The following is a 15,914-nucleotide window of genomic DNA, read 5'->3' as shown; positions in this document are numbered from 1 at the left end:
TGTTGTAATGCTCTCTGTGTGTAATGAGTGCAGCTGAACGTCTTACCCTTGGAAGAGGAAGAGATTGAGGTAGTTGTAGCTCTTGGTCAGGAAGTTGCCCAGCACGCGTGTGGGGTAACCGCAGCGGATCTGATACGCCGACAGACCGAAGTAGATGCACTTCACGAAGTACCAGAGCTGGGCGACTTTGTTCTGACTGAAACGCCTGGGAAATCAAACCCAGTCACTCGTTAGATGACCTCCAGCGTCTTCAACATGTTCAATAGTGATATGATTCCTCATGTACCTCTCGGTGACTCCTGGGAGGATGAAGAACATCCAGAAGTGAATGCCGAAGACCAGGATGACCTGGAAGATGACCTTCCCCATCACGGTCTTCCTCAGGTACAGCGCACGGTCCACCACCATCGTCCCAAACTGGATCAGCACCATCACCAGGAAGGCCTCGGGAACCTGGTCCTCCGACAGAGAGGAAGTGATGTCAGCCGCGGCAGAGTGCTTCTGTGGAGGAACCAGTTTCATTTCGGTGTTACTGCAGTTACATTTTTCTTTTTTCAAAGTCAGCAAAAATATTGTGAACGGATCATCCATGTGTCTTTCTTTTTTTATTTTTTATTTGGAGCTTATATCTTTTAAGCAAAATATCATAACTTCTGAAATTACAGAATTTAAAAAGCTGCTATGTCTTACAATCAACTACGAACTCAGACTCGTTTTTTAATGCAATACCCACATTTATATATAAAAAAATGCAATCAAAAACTGATGGGTAGAACAGAGTTCCTTCCCTGACAATCCATTAGACCTGGATGTTCATTACAACATTATTTCTGTTTCATAACAACTTTAACTGCTTTGTCAAAGAGGATTTCTTATGTTAAAGGAACAGCAGGTGAAGCCCTACAAACCCCGAAAGCCCAAAATCCGAAGACGATGATGATGAAGTCGACGGTGTCGGCCAGAAACATGAGCACGTAGACGTCGGTCACGGCGCTGTACTCCGGGTGGATCAGGTTATAGAAGAACTGCCGGATGGGAAGATAGATGTCCAGGATCCTGAAACAACACAAACCCAGCAGATCGAATATTTCATAAGTAATATGATGATGTAGCTTCCTTTAATGAGTGAGGTGAGCGGGAGTCTCACGTCTTGACGGTGAAGCGCTTTGCTTTGATCAGCTGTTCTCTGAGCTTGTCCAAAACCAGCTGCTTGCGGCTCTTCTGATGAGCGCTCAGTGAACGCAGACTCGTCCCGGAGCCGCTGCGGCCTGCGGACACACATCCAGAGCCCAGGTCAGGCATTTCAGACCTAAAACTGATGTGTGCGAGCTGTGAACCTATTTGGGAGCATGTCTGCCAATAAACAAGTCCCTACAGTATTTAAAATATCTAATCATCTTAATGCTGATTCTAAGAGGTCTTAGATTTGGGGATAGAAAAGCAGGAATCAGCATACAGCCTTATGTGATTATTAATTAAGTAAATGTGAACACTGGGCATTCAAAGTGCAAATGCAGCACTGCTTTACAGGATGTTTTAAAGGATATCTTCGCAGTTTGCAAACAATAAAAATCACACTTTTTTTTCTTGCCTAATGTTGTTTGGTTACACAATAAACTGTGTGTAGCATTTGATTCAGTGTAAACTCTTGTAGCTAACATTAACACATTCAGCATATAGATTTTACAAGAATCGGCAAGAATAATCTGTTCATATAGGATATATAAGCATGCATTTATCATATACAGTTTCGAGTTGAAATATTTAAAAACATAGTGCACTTTTTGTTCTCTTTTCTTCCTTGCATCGCAAGTTCTTTAATGTGCTCCTGATTTTTTACTTTAGGAGCACATGTGTTCATTGGGAAAAACGTAGGCAAGATGCGATCTCTTTCAGCAAATTTTCAAAGCCATAATCAATAGGAATCCAAGCAAATGCTGGAAGATTTCCACACACAGATTTCACTTCGGGTTCAGCTAGTCACGCAAATTCATGATTATGTTTTTTTTGTGTGTTGTTTATTTTTTACTGACCAAAAAATTAAATAAATAGAGCTTGACACAACTAGTAAACCCTATTTGTGTCTCTGGAGCACACAAGCAGTCTTAAGTCTCTGGTGTATATTTGTAACAATAGCCAACAATACATTGTATGGGTCAAAATTACAGTTTTTTACTTTTATGCCAAAAGATATTAAGATATTAAGTAAAGATCATGTTCCATGAAGACATTTTGTACATTTCCTACCGTAAATATATCAAAACATAATTTTTGATCAGTAATATGCATTGCTAAGAACTTCATTTGAACAACTTTAAAGGATGTTTTCTCAGTATTTAGATGTTTTTGCACCCTCAGATTCCAGATTTGCTAATAGTTGTATCTCAGACAAATATTGTCAGATCCTAACAAACCATACATCAATGGAAGTATCATTAATTCAGCTTGGAAGTTCCTGAGGTCTTTCTGAGCCACCAAATTTCACATCTGTGAGCGACCCTTCATGAATGGCAGTGCACGAGCAGAAGCGTGTATGTGGGTTCACCTGCTCTGGAGCGGGCCGAGCGCTGCGAGACGCTGGAGGTCTGCCGTGGCACCGGGGTCTTGCTGTGGAAAGGTTTTCTGGAGACCGGTGAGGCCTCTTTCTCTTCACTGTCTGAATCAGAGCGCTGAGAGACCTCCGTCTGACCTCCTGACCTGGGCTCATCTTCATCCCACAGACCGTAGCACTGAGGAAGAAGAGCAGTCTCAGGACTCCTGTTCACTTCAGACCCGTGACACACGTGGAAGAGCGTCTCCTACCTTCAGGATGGAGCGGTGGAAGAAGAGCGCCAGCAGCTGGATCAGGTCGTAGTGGACGTAGCCCTCTTTCTTCTCCACACCGATGATGTTGGGCGGGTGGAAGGGTTTGGATTTTTCCATCCCTATGGTCTGGTTAAACGGAAAGAAGCCAAACTGGAAGAAGTACTTGATGACTATGGTGACCTGTGTGAGAAAATAAGAATATATTATCTTGAGAAAGAACAGTGCAACATTTTATTTAGATCAACCACTATGGGTTATTTGTATGTGGTCAGTCGGTCGATATTATATAATGTTTCCGGTTACTTAACTGTAACCTTGTGCCCTGAGAAAGAGGAACGAGATGCTTGGGAAACGTCTTAATCATGACCAGCTATGAATATTGTAACACATCGATAGAATTGACCCGGAGGTAATATAGCCTCGGTTGATGACGTCATCGGAGCGCGCCCGCAACACAGGGCTATAAATAGATAAGCCACATGTGCATCAACAGGAGATTTTGTCTGAAGAGCAGTCCTGGGACATCTTCAGCATGGCAACGCAGGGCAGCATCTCGTTCTGCTTTCTCAGGGAACAAGGTTACAGTTAAGTAACCGGAAACGTTCCACATTGGGAACGAGAATACCCACGCTGCCGTGCTTGAAAATGCCTGGACCCCTAAGGTTGTGCAGATGTGCTACAAAACCACAAAAAGGTCTCAGACATTAGCTTGTGATGTTGACTCAAGGACATGAGAGCCCAGAGTACCATGAAACTCCAAACTATAAAATCTTATGAATGTGTGCAGAGAGGACCAACCTGCCGCATCACAGACCTGTTGTAAGGGGGCACCCCTTGCTAAAGCACTAGAGGTGGCGACCCCCCTTGTGGAGTGAGCTCTTCAGTTGTCTGGCCCCATGAAGGAAGCAAGAGAAGAGGTGAGGGTGTCTCCCAGGTGGCATTCCGTCAATCAAGGTGTGGCAAGCCGAAAGAGTGGCCACATAACCCTTAAGAGTGGCAGGGCATGTGCCTGTTGATAATTTCTCTTGCATGAAGCCCAGAACTGAAGCAATCTGGCAGTTGACTGGATCTACATTGTGTACAACACACCACCTTTCGAAAACACTCCATTTACTGGCATAACTCTGTCTGGTGGAGGAAGCCCTAGCACTAAGTATGGTACCAATCACATCCGGCGAAAGCCCTGTGTTTTTCAATTGGTACCCATCAGGGGACAAACATGAAGATTACACAGGTCGGGCCTGGGATGGAATATCGTGCCCCCTGCCTGAGACAGATGGTCCCTCCTCTCCAGAATTGCCCATGGCGAGCCGTCGAGGAGATATATTATCCCCGAGAATCACACTCTGTTCGGCCAACGTGGTGCTATCAGCAAGAGGCAAGACCTTTGTTGGCGATCTCTGGCCAGAACTCCTGGGAGCAGAGAAACTGGAGGAAACGCATACAGACGCATTTTGGGCCATGTGTGTGCCATCACATCCAGACCCAGGGAGGCTGGGTGTCTCAGAGAGAAGTAGAGGGGACATTGCGCTGTCTGATGGGAGGCGCAGAGGTCCAGGTTTCACTACCTCTGGGTGGAGTTTCCATTCCCCTGTCGGTAGTGTCTGTCTGGACAGTAAATCTGCTCCCACATTCAAATGCGCTGGAGTGTACACTGCCTTGAGTGACAGGAATTTGTCCTGGGCCCAAATAAAAATCTGCCTCGCTATTTTGTTCAGATTGCGTGAGCGCAGACCCCCCTGGTGATTTATATAAGAGACTATTGCTGTGTTGTCCACCCGTACTAGGACATAACAGCCCCTCAATTGATGGAGGAAATATTTCAGAGCCAGAAATACGAATACGAAATGTGCCAATCGAGCTGATGACCCCCCCATTCCGCTTGAGCTGGGTGGCTATCCAAGACTGCTCCCCAGCCCATCATGGAGGCATCCGTGGTAGCAGTCTGCGATGACACTGTGCCCCTAGAGTATGACCCAAGGCAAGGAACCGTGCTGTGAGCCACAGAGATAGTGTACGAAGCCTGTGGCACATCACTTTTATTTGCTTTCGAGGATTCACTCTTGGATTAAATTCTCTGGCTTTTACCAGACAACTGAAACGGTCTCATATGCAACAGCCCCAGAGGAATCACCGTGGATGCTGATGCAATGAACCCTAACATCGTTTGGTACTGACGAACAATGCGATCTTGGCTTAGCCTGTCCTTGCTCATGGTCTACCGAATGGTCTCGATTCGAGTGGGAGACAGTTGTGCCCGCATCGTGATCGAATCCCAAACGATCCCGAGATAAGTCGTTCTCTGGGACAGATAAAGAACACTTTTCTTGGTGTTGAGTCTCATTCCTAGAGAAACTAGATGAGCTAACACTATGTCTCTGTGTTGTAGCGCCATCTCTTGCGATAGTGCTAGTATCAGTCAATCGTCGATGTAATTCAAAATGCGAATGCCCTGGAGTCATAATGGAGCCAGCATTGCATCCATGCATTTTGTGTACATGCGGGGTGATAAGGCTAGGCCGAATGGAAGAACCCGAAAATGGTACGCTTCGCCCCCGAAAGCGAACCTCAGGAATTTCCTGCGTTGTGGGAAAATTTCTATGTGAAAATATGTGTCCTTCAGATCGATTGTGATGAACCAATCGTGATGCCGGATTTGCGACACGACCGTCTTGACGGTTAACATCTTGAACTTGAGCACTTTGACTGTACGGTTTAAGCCTCGAAGATCTATGATTGGACACACTCCCCCACCCTTTTTGGGAACCAGGAAGTATCTGCTGTAATAGCCCGACTCTCTCCTTGGAAGAGGAATATGTTCTATGGCCTCTTTGCTCAGAAGAGTTGTAGCTCTTGTGACAGTATCTGCATCAGCTCCAGTTTCAAGGATGTGGAGATCATGCCGTTGAAACGTGGAGGATGACAAATAAATTGGATCCTGTATCCTTTCCGTACTGTGCTTAATACCCATGCAGAAATGCCCGGCAGAAGTTTCCATGCTGCCAGATTCTCTGAGAGTGGTACCAATTTTTACCCTTCCTTTTGAGGGGATGGTAGATGTTCCGTGTCCTGAATGATGGCAGGAAACACTGGAACATCTAATATCTCGCTGGAAACCACTGCCCCCGAAGCACGAGAGGTGGTGGGGATGGAGGCGTTTTGTGAGGGTAATAGGGCAGGGCGAAAAGCTCTCGAGCGCGCCCCATCCCGTGAGGGATCACCCCAACCAGATCGGGCGCCAGACCATCAGGCCTTTCTCTTCTTGTTAATGATAGTCCTGAGGTCTGGCTTGGGAGGTTGCTGAGCACAGCGAACCTGTCCCCAATCCTTACGAGGGGGAACACGGTCCGCCATGCTCTGCTTTTTAACCTCGATGGATTTTGAAGGACCGGGGCGAGGCTGGGTGGCTGACGGCCCCTCCCCTTGAGTGCGGCGAGGAAGGAACTGAACGAACGCTTCTTCATGTTTCTTTTCTTCCTTAAACCTGTTGACAACCGTAGTAACCAAATCGCCAAACAGGCCAGAAGGAGAGATAGGAGAGTCTAAAAGAAACAATCTTGGTTGTGGTTTCGCTCCGCTACCACCGGACAGAAACCTATCCTCTAGCTTACTACGTTTGGGGGTCTCTTGTTCGCGTGGCCAGTCAAGCTGCAACCTGTCCACTGCGTGAGTAACCACCTCGAACAGTTCTTGGACTGATTTTTTCTCGCGAGAAGAATGAGGAACGCACTAAGCACTCAGAAATTAACTTCTTAAAAAACCTTTTACTTAATTTGGTACATTTTAAAATGGCTTGTAAATCTCTCCTTCATTAGCATGGGTTTTGTGTTTGTTTTTGGAGCTGATTGATTGCAGGCCTCATTGATCTGAAATTATGCACCAGTTTTTGATAAAAAAAAACAAACAAACATTTTTTTGTGGATAACTTTGGTAATATTCACTCAATAATATGGTGAATATTAAACACAGAGCAATCAATCAGATCCAAAAAGAAACACAAAATCAGTGCTCATTCAAAGAAAAATAAAGTTGATAAAAAGATTGAATCCAAGATTTGATTATAATATTGCACAATGAGAGATTTACAAGCCATGTTTTGCCACAAAACACAAAAACTGTAACACACAAACATTATATTTAATATTTTATAGGAAGTCCAATGCGAGAACATTAACTAGCATTTTCAGGAAAAAAAACAATTCTCCCATGACAGCACTTTACAGTAAGGTCTCATTTGTTCACATTAATTAAGATAAACATTAAAGAAATACCTCTAAAGCATTAATTAAACTTACTGTACAATACATGATTGTATTTGTAAATACTATTTAACAGATCTGAGCTGACATGAACTATCGATGAACAGCTGTGTTTTAATTTTAAAAAAAAAAACAAGGATTAGTAAATAAATATTAAAATAAACAATGCATTAAATTGATGCAAACCAAACTTTGGTTATTTTAAGATGTCCGTGTTGCAATGTACAATTAAAAGCTGCAATACATAACTTATTTTTTGTTTCATGATTTCTTTGTTTCCTTTTTTTCCCCCTGTAACATTTAAATTGAGATGTAGATGTATAGATGAAGTTCTGTTTATTAACCCCTAGAGTGCCAAAAGTGACGTATCGCAGCTTTAAGTACTGAGTAATATTAATAAACAACATGTACTACAGGTTTAGGGTTTGCTTTAGTGTTTGTAATTATGCATAATTGACTCTTATTAAGTGAAGTCAGTCAGTGTCACGCAGATCCTCCATCTGTGTCTGAGCCTGGAGTGGTACCTCTGTGTAGACGATGGCGGTCATCCAGAAGCGTTTGCTGGGCCGGGGAACAGACAGCATGGCCCAGAGGAAGATGAGGATGGGCAGCACCAGCGTGGCCACCGATGCAGAGATCATGTGGTTGAGGATGATGACCAGATAACACACCATCTCAGAGTGAGCCACCAGCATGTTGTAGAGAGCGTAGCAGAGCTGGAGGAACTGTGGCTGAGAGCGATAGAAGAGCTCCGACGCCTCCAGCTCCTCGTCATAGAACATCCTGATGGAGAACAACATCAGACGGGGATTATCACAGGAAACTAAAAATCATTAAATGAAGTTTAAACAAAAAAAATAAAATAATAATAATTATATATTATTTATATACATTTTCTTTCTTTATTTACTCCACATTACATAAAAAGCCTTGCTTTAAGAACATAAATTAAAATAATTTAACCAATTGGACCATAAAATATTTTTTAGCATTTAAAGTGTTGTTGAAATTGATTCAAATGATTCACACGTGTCAAATATTACACAATTGTATTTTTACCTAAACTACTGTTCAAATTTTTTGATCAAAAATTACTGTAAAGTCATTAATAATGTAACAAAAGATTTCTATTTCAAAAAAATCTGTTTCTTTTGAAAAAATCTTCTATTCATCTGTTATTCCTTGAAAAATAAAATGCATCACGGTTTCCACAGAAATATTGAGCAGCACAACTGTGTTCAACATTGATAATAATCTTCATGTTTCTTGAGCAGTAAATCATCATATTATTCTGATTTCTGAAGATCATGTGACACTGAAGACTGGAGGAATGATGCTGAAAATACAGCGGAGCATCACAGAAATACATTACACTTTAACACAGATTCACACAGAACACAGCTGTTTGCAATTCTAAAAATGTTTTTTATTATATTGAATTAATCAAATAACTGCAGCTGGATCTTGAGCGTCAGGTGTGTCTGAGGTCACCTGCTCCGCAGCAGTTCACTGGCCGTCAGCTGCTGGCTCTTTGAGAGCAGAACATCAGCGCTCTTCTCATCCGGTGTTTGGATCCTCAGCCTCCTTCCCTCTGCGTCACACACTGAGTCCAGGCCCGTGGCTTTACTGTAGGACGGAGGGATGTCCGCTGCGCCCTGCGTCCACAGTGTGTGTGTATGCTCTCTCACAGCCTCCTCGACGGTGTCACTGGTGCCCTGTCGTGAGTACAGCTCAGTGCACTGTGTGTGGTCACTGCCAGAGGAACACAGAGCTCAGGTCAGGCTGATCGCTGTAACTCATGATAATAACCACAAGGGGGACCGCCATCCCACTTTACCAGAACACTCGCATTAAACACTGCATCCTGACTACTCTGGATGTGAAACAATAAAATACAGTAACAAACAGAAGATATGTTTATTTGTATATTAGTGAATAATATATACAATTATTTAATGCATTTAAAAAATATACAAAATAATTAATTGTTTATATATGACAACATGTTATTTATATACAAGGAATTTCTGCTTCTATTAAAAAAGAAAAAAAGAAAAAAATGTGAGCTATAATGTTGACATGACTTTTAAAAGACATCCAATTCCAGTCCAAATATCCTAAAATTTTAATATAAAAAATCTGTTCAGCTCTTTGTAAACCCGAGCATAACCTTATGAAATAGAAATTAATTCTCTTGACTCTCAGATTTTGATTGTATTCCTCTCACAATTATAATGATTTAATTTTTTCTTTTTTGTTTATCATAATTATGAGACAGAAACTTAGAATTGCAAGATGTAAACACGCAATTAAGAGCTTATAACTTGTAAATATAAGATTAAAACTCAGTTTTCAAAGAAAAATTCAGCATTGTAAGAGTAAAAAGTCAGAACCTTTCAATTTTTTTACATTTATTCTGTGGCAGAAACAAGAGCAGAACATAATTGTGATATTTAACTAAAGTTTCAGATTTTTTAGTTCTGTTTTAAATATTTATTTAAAATCCACAAAATCACTAATAAATCATAGTCTGATCCACCATATATTATGTATATAATCTGTATATCTGTGTGTGAGCAGAAGGTTCTGGAAACACAGTCTGTCTGTCATCACAGCGCTACAGTAGCCATCCACAGCTGTGTGTGAGTGTGTGTTAACACTCAGGACAGATTAGTTAACACGCATAATAGAGTCACCTGCCTCCTGACTGGTAATGACAGAAAGGTACACAGAAACACAGGGCTCATACCTGGCTGCACTGTCTGCAGACGACGACTGCAGGTCTACACCGGACAGACGGCAGAGTCTGGGTCGAGATCGCTGGCTGGTTTTGAGAACGCGCTCACTGGTTTCCTCAGACTCGAACGGCACAGTGGATTCTGTGTACACACTACAGATAACACACAGATACAAACCAGATTCAGCATTCACTGACGAAAAAAAATACTGGATACTAGTCTAAAGTGACAGTAAAGACATTTATAGCGTGACAAAATAATTCTTAATCAAAAAAATGCTGCTCTTTTGAATTTTCTGTTCATCGGTGAATCCTGAAAAATAAAATGCATCACAGTTTCCACAGAAATATTGAGCAGCACAACTGTGTTCAACATTGATAATAATCAGAAATGTTTCTTGAGCAGTAAATCATCATATTATTCTGATTTCTGAAGATCATGTGACACTGAAGACTGGAGGAATGATGCTGAAAATACAGCGGAGCATCACAGAAATACATTACACTTTAACACAGATTCACACAGAAAACAGCTGTTTTACATTAGAATAATATTTCACATTTTTACATTTTTTTTGATCAAATTAATGCAGCCTTGCTGAGCAGAAAATACTTTTTTTCAGAAACTGAACCAAAAAAATCGAACAAATTTGTGAATAGTGTAAATATGGTATATATCAGCATCATGAGTTATATCATTACATTTTATACCACCGAGGTTGGGACTATTTAGACAGCATATGTCTAGCCAATATGTATTTATATTTATCTTTTAATTAGCTGAGGAATCTGATGATTTGGCGTCAGTGTGTTGGTGAGACAGAAGGCTGTTGTTGAAATCTGGCACACTGAACCCTTGGCAAACACCTTATCTGCAGTGTGTGCCTTACACTGGGTGTAGCGAGAGTAAAAATAAGTCAAAATAAGACGTCCTGCAAAATAACAGTCCGAAATACTGAACTGAGCTGCTCATTTAATGAGAACAGTGTCTGATTTACAGTTCACAGTCACTAAAATGAAACGACAGAAGCTGCATTCATCAGAAGGTGCTGCTTGGGTCATCATTTTATATACCAGTTTTAGTTTTTACTAGTAGAAATCTAGTGCTGTTTTGAGAATCTACAAGCTACTTTGAGCACTTATATAGACTACTGTAGCGTTGGGAATCGAAGACAAGATCCAGTTTACAACCGCTTCAGAATTTCCAAGAACTGTGGATTCAATAAGAAGCGAGCAGGCATGCTTTAATGTGATCTTAAACCATTTAAGCGCAAGAGGATGCAAAAGAGAACTCAATTCGGCACTCGTACACACATCCAAAGCATGAACACAGAAAGCTCTCTCTCATTTATCGTGTGAATGTGAAATATTAAGTATAATAAGTATAAATATAAAGTTATTTTTAAATTAAATAATTTATACTATAAAGTCATAGTAAATTAAGGAAAATATTACATGGGAATATTTATTTTATATTAAGCTTTCTTTCTAACTTCTTGCATAAAATGAAACATTAAAGGGGTCACAAAAGTTTTTTTTTAATTATTATTATTTTATACTTTTGCATGAGGTCCACTTGTGACATAAAAACATCAAAATCAATAAGTAACAGGCTATTTTCTCCCCTGGTTTTTAATGGGCGCGCCGCATTGAAGACTTGGAGGTGAACGCCCACTGCTATTACTGGATAACCGTTTAGTAAACTAACTTTCTGTTTGTCAAGTTACTTGGAGCCTTCTGTGACTTCGCTTAGACACGTACACATAATCAGGACATATCAAATCTCTAACAAAGCAATAGTCACACAGTACAAATATTTTTTACACACATAAGTGTGCTTCGTCATTCTTGTCAGATTCAATAAAGACACAAAGCATTGATTTTTGATCTCAATCTCTCTGCAAATCCCAGCGTCTTGTTTAAATGGGAATCCGCGGTGAAATAAAGCGAACAACCGCACAGTGTTTTACTCACGTCAGCTGAAACTTTATTAAAAATAAAGTTCAACGACGCATTCCTAATACTTGAATCTGAAGGAAGGTTATGCAGCGACTGTATTCTTCCACAACCAGGCACTGCACAATATTCTGCGATCTTCAACGGCATGTTTATTGCTTGGTTGCTCGTCACTTATGTTATTTACCTACTGTATCATGTGTGAATCAGTGGGCGGGGCTACAGAATTAGGCATTGATATTCTTCAATGGAGGCGGAGCTTAACATGCAGGATATATTTTAGTACAATGACCTAAGTAAAACTTCATATTTATCTGTAAAGCACTTTTCACCATGATGTTTGATGTTTGACTTGGAATCGCTAAGAATCAAAATCGATAAGCAGAATCTGATACACTATGCATCCAACCCTGTTACTGAGCCTTTACTAAACACAGTTTCTTCACCTGGACAGGTTTTCTCTGGAGAGATCGGACTCGTAAGCCTGGCTCCGCAGGGGGCTGAAGTCCGAGTACATGTCCTCAGTCCGGTCCAGGCTGGACTGGGTGGACGCTGGCCTGCACATCTGTCTCTGGTAGTACGTGTGGATGCTGTCCCGCGATGGAATGTTCCCCTGCAGGGCAGCAGACGAGGGGTTAAACCTCAAGGTCTACAGTGCTGTCCGTTCCAAGCATGATGCTCATTATTCATGTGAGGTGTTATTATATGCTAATACTGATGCTGCATACGACTCCATGCAGTCATTTGAGCCCACAAGATTCAATTACACTTATGTTAACATTATTTATATGCTATTATTACATACTTGATTCCAATTGGTCAGTCGTGGCATTCTGATGCTGCCACCGTACATCTAAGTTATCGACTGTACTTTCTTTAATATTAAACTGTCATAGCCTTGAAGTGTTCATATTGTTGTCAGAACAATTGTTTTGTATATTGTACTAGATTATAAAATAATAAATTCTCAAATCAATATTTCATGTCTGTGCAAACTCTTTTTCTTTTGCATTTAAAGAGCTACTATAATATATAAACAATCAACAACATTTTTTGTCTAATTATTTATGCATGTGGTAAATAGCCTTCCAATTAGTGGGATAATGTTAATCCAGCTGGTTGTCATTGCTAAATAATTTATTTTTGCAACAACTTTACCTTTACATTATCCCTTACTTATAGTACTTATGTAATATATTGAATTAGCTTTTCTTTTTATATGTTTAGTTTTAATTACAATTTTAGAGTGTTAGTTATTTTGTTATGTCTTTGTCATTTATATATATATATATATATATATATATATATATATATATATATATATATATATATATATATATATATATATATATATATATATATATAATATTTATTTTTACCTTTATATTTATTTCAATTTTTAGACTTATTACTTTAATTTATTATTCTTTTTTTTTTTATCTAATATTTATATATCATATTTAATTGTATAATTTTATTCTATTTCAGCTTCAACTGAATTAGGAAATATTATTAGTAATACGGATTGTCTCATATTTAGTTAAGGATAATAACACTGCTTTATATAAAGTTTACAAAGTATGGATATATCTAACCATTTTCATAACTCTTCTACTGAATATGAAGTATTCCAATTTGTAGCCAATTACATATTTTAAAGCTGTATACTGTATTGTCAAAAAGGTGCATTCATTATAAAATTATTATGGTTATATTTGTATTAACTTTTTCTTTCATCACATTATATTTTTATAAATTTTTTTGAATTCATATTTGTATATCATAATATTTTTTATTTTGCATGTTTTTTTTAATACATATGTAGATTTTCTGCTATTCTAAAAAAAAACATAAATAGAAAAAAAACATGAATATAAAAAACATTAATAAAAAAAGTAAAGATCATTATTTGTCATGTGCACCTAATAAATAAAATACAAGTGCAGATGCAGGCCACTCTACAGCCCTCTAGTGTGTTATTTCTTGTGCCAGCACTACCTTTTTGACCTCATGAGTGAGCATGCAGCGTTCAATGCGCAGGACGGTGGAGATATCGATGTGTTCCTGGCAGATGGAGTTGAGCCAGGCGGTGAAACTGTCCAGCAGGGCCAGGAAGAGCACCCAGGAGAACTTCACAATGTTGAACACTCGCTTCAGGATGTTATCTGAAGCACAGAGACATGCATATTGATGCACATGACAACTGTAAATCATAATAAGAGGAGTATTTGAAGTGTGGTCTAACCTGGTCCTTCTGATACCTCCTCCTCTGTAACAGCTTCATCCTGATCTTCTTCCTCAATGGCCACATGCACTGCAAATGATGAAAAAAGTAAAAGTTACAGCGTTATTACAATATAATAAGCAGATAATAACCTTTAACCCTAATTTGTTACACCAACGTATAACTTTTTCGGTTTCAGACACATTTTCACATTGTGAGTGTGCTGGATAAGCTATTTTTTTTATATATATTAACTGAATGTTTTATTGGCTCTAGCTGGCTCCTGAATCTGGCGAGAAGGTTGAAAATCTGTCCAGCCATCATATGGGATGAATTGACCGTAGCGAATGTAACACGGCCCTCTTCATCTCTCAGACCCAAGAATGCCGGGGCCTGGAAGCCGCCCACCAGGAGGGAGCTGGCAGAGCGAGCCTCCATTTACAAACTTCAGCAGAGTGGGTTTAATGAGGCGCTTGATGTTCCCAGTAGAGTCGCACTCGTGTTTACAAAATGACTATTAAATACCAGAGCATGTAATTCTTTGAAACAGAAAACTACAGAGCATCAAAACCAGGGCTGGACATCAATCTGCCCATCTATCAATCTGTCCATGTCTGTCCGTCTATCTATCTGTCCGTTTCCATCTATCCGTCTGTGTCCATCTATCTGTCCGTGTCCATCTATCTGTCTGTGTCCATCTATCTATTAATCTGTCCATGTCCATTCATCTATCTATCTGTCAATGTCTGTCCATTTATCTATCTGTTCGTCCATCTATCTGTCTGTGTCCCTCTGTCTATCTATCTTTCCGTGTCCATCTTTCTATTAATCTGTCCATGTCCATTAATCTATCTATCTGTCCGTGTCCATCTGTCTATCTATCTGTCCATGTCTGTCCATCTATCTATCTGTTTGTCCATCTATCTGTCCGTGTCCATCTATCTGTCCGTGTCCATTTATCTGTCTGTGTCCATCTATCTGTCCGTGTCCATCTGTCTATCTATCTGTCCATGTCTGTCCATCTATCTATCTGTTTGTCCATCTATCTGTCCGTGTCCATCTATCTGTCCGTGTCCATCTATCTGTCTGTGTCCATCTATCTGTCCGTGTCCATCTATCTGTCCGTGTCCATCTATCTGTCTGTGTCCATCTATCTGTCCGTTTCCATCTATCCGTCTGTGTCCATCTATCTGTCCGTGTCCATCTATCTGTCTGTGTCCATCTATCTATTAATCTGTCCATGTCCATTCATCTATCTATCTGTCAATGTCTGTCCATCTATCTATCTGTTCGTCCATCTATCTGTCTGTGTCCCTCTGTCTATCTATCTTTCCGTGTCCATCTATCTATTAATCTGTCCATGTCCATTCATCTATCTATCTGTCAATATCTGTCCATCTATCTATCTGTTCGTCCATCTATCTGTCTGTGTCCCTCTGTCTATCTATCTTTCTGTGTCCATCTTTCTATTAATCTGTCCATGTCCATTCATCTATCTATCTGTCCGTGTCCATCTGTCTATCTATCTGTCCGTGTCCATCTGTTTATCTTTCTGTCCCTCTCCATCTTTCTATCTTTCCATCTATCTATCTGATTGTCCATCTATCTGTCAGTGTTTGTCTGTCTATCTATCTGTCTGTGTCACTCTGTCTATCTGTCTTTCCATCTATCTGTTTGTCCATCTATCTGTCCATGTTCATATGTTTATCTTTCTGTCCATCTCCGTCTGTCTATCTATCTTTCCATATCCGCCTGTCTATCTATCTGTCCATATCCATCTGTCTATCTATCTGTTTGTGTCAATCTGTCCATCTATCTGTCTGTGTCACTCTGTCTATCTGTCTGTCTGTCTGTTTATCTGTCCATTCATTTATTTGTCCATGTCTGTCCATCTATATGTTTGTGTCTGTCTATCTATCTGTCCACCAACCAT

General features: G+C 40.1%; 1 protein-coding gene across 4 annotated transcripts in view; it reads right to left on the bottom strand.

Moving 5' to 3' along the window:
* LOC113066341 (piezo-type mechanosensitive ion channel component 2-like) overlaps positions 1–15,914 on the bottom strand; it is a 109,534-nt gene that overhangs the window by 5,736 nt on the left and 87,884 nt on the right. For all 4 annotated transcript variants that reach the window (XM_026238244.1, XM_026238245.1, XM_026238246.1 and 1 more), the window contains 12 exons: positions 14,003–14,071; positions 13,756–13,922; positions 12,204–12,370; positions 9,814–9,954; positions 8,556–8,816; positions 7,589–7,847; positions 2,803–2,985; positions 2,546–2,729; positions 1,148–1,268; positions 909–1,056; positions 287–501; positions 47–205 (listed from right to left, as the gene is read on the bottom strand). In XM_026238244.1, coding sequence (XP_026094029.1) covers positions 47–205; positions 287–501; positions 909–1,056; positions 1,148–1,268; positions 2,546–2,729; positions 2,803–2,985; positions 7,589–7,847; positions 8,556–8,816; positions 9,814–9,954; positions 12,204–12,370; positions 13,756–13,922; positions 14,003–14,071 — 2,074 coding nt within the window. The remainder of the gene's footprint in view (positions 1–46; positions 206–286; positions 502–908; positions 1,057–1,147; positions 1,269–2,545; positions 2,730–2,802; positions 2,986–7,588; positions 7,848–8,555; positions 8,817–9,813; positions 9,955–12,203; positions 12,371–13,755; positions 13,923–14,002; positions 14,072–15,914) is intronic.

This window comes from Carassius auratus, chromosome 49 (assembly GCF_003368295.1).
Source record: "Carassius auratus strain Wakin chromosome 49, ASM336829v1, whole genome shotgun sequence".
Taxonomy (NCBI): Eukaryota; Metazoa; Chordata; class Actinopteri; order Cypriniformes; family Cyprinidae; genus Carassius; species Carassius auratus.
The sequence above is the reverse complement of the archived record's forward strand: the minus strand, read 5'-3'. Positions and strand labels throughout refer to the sequence as shown.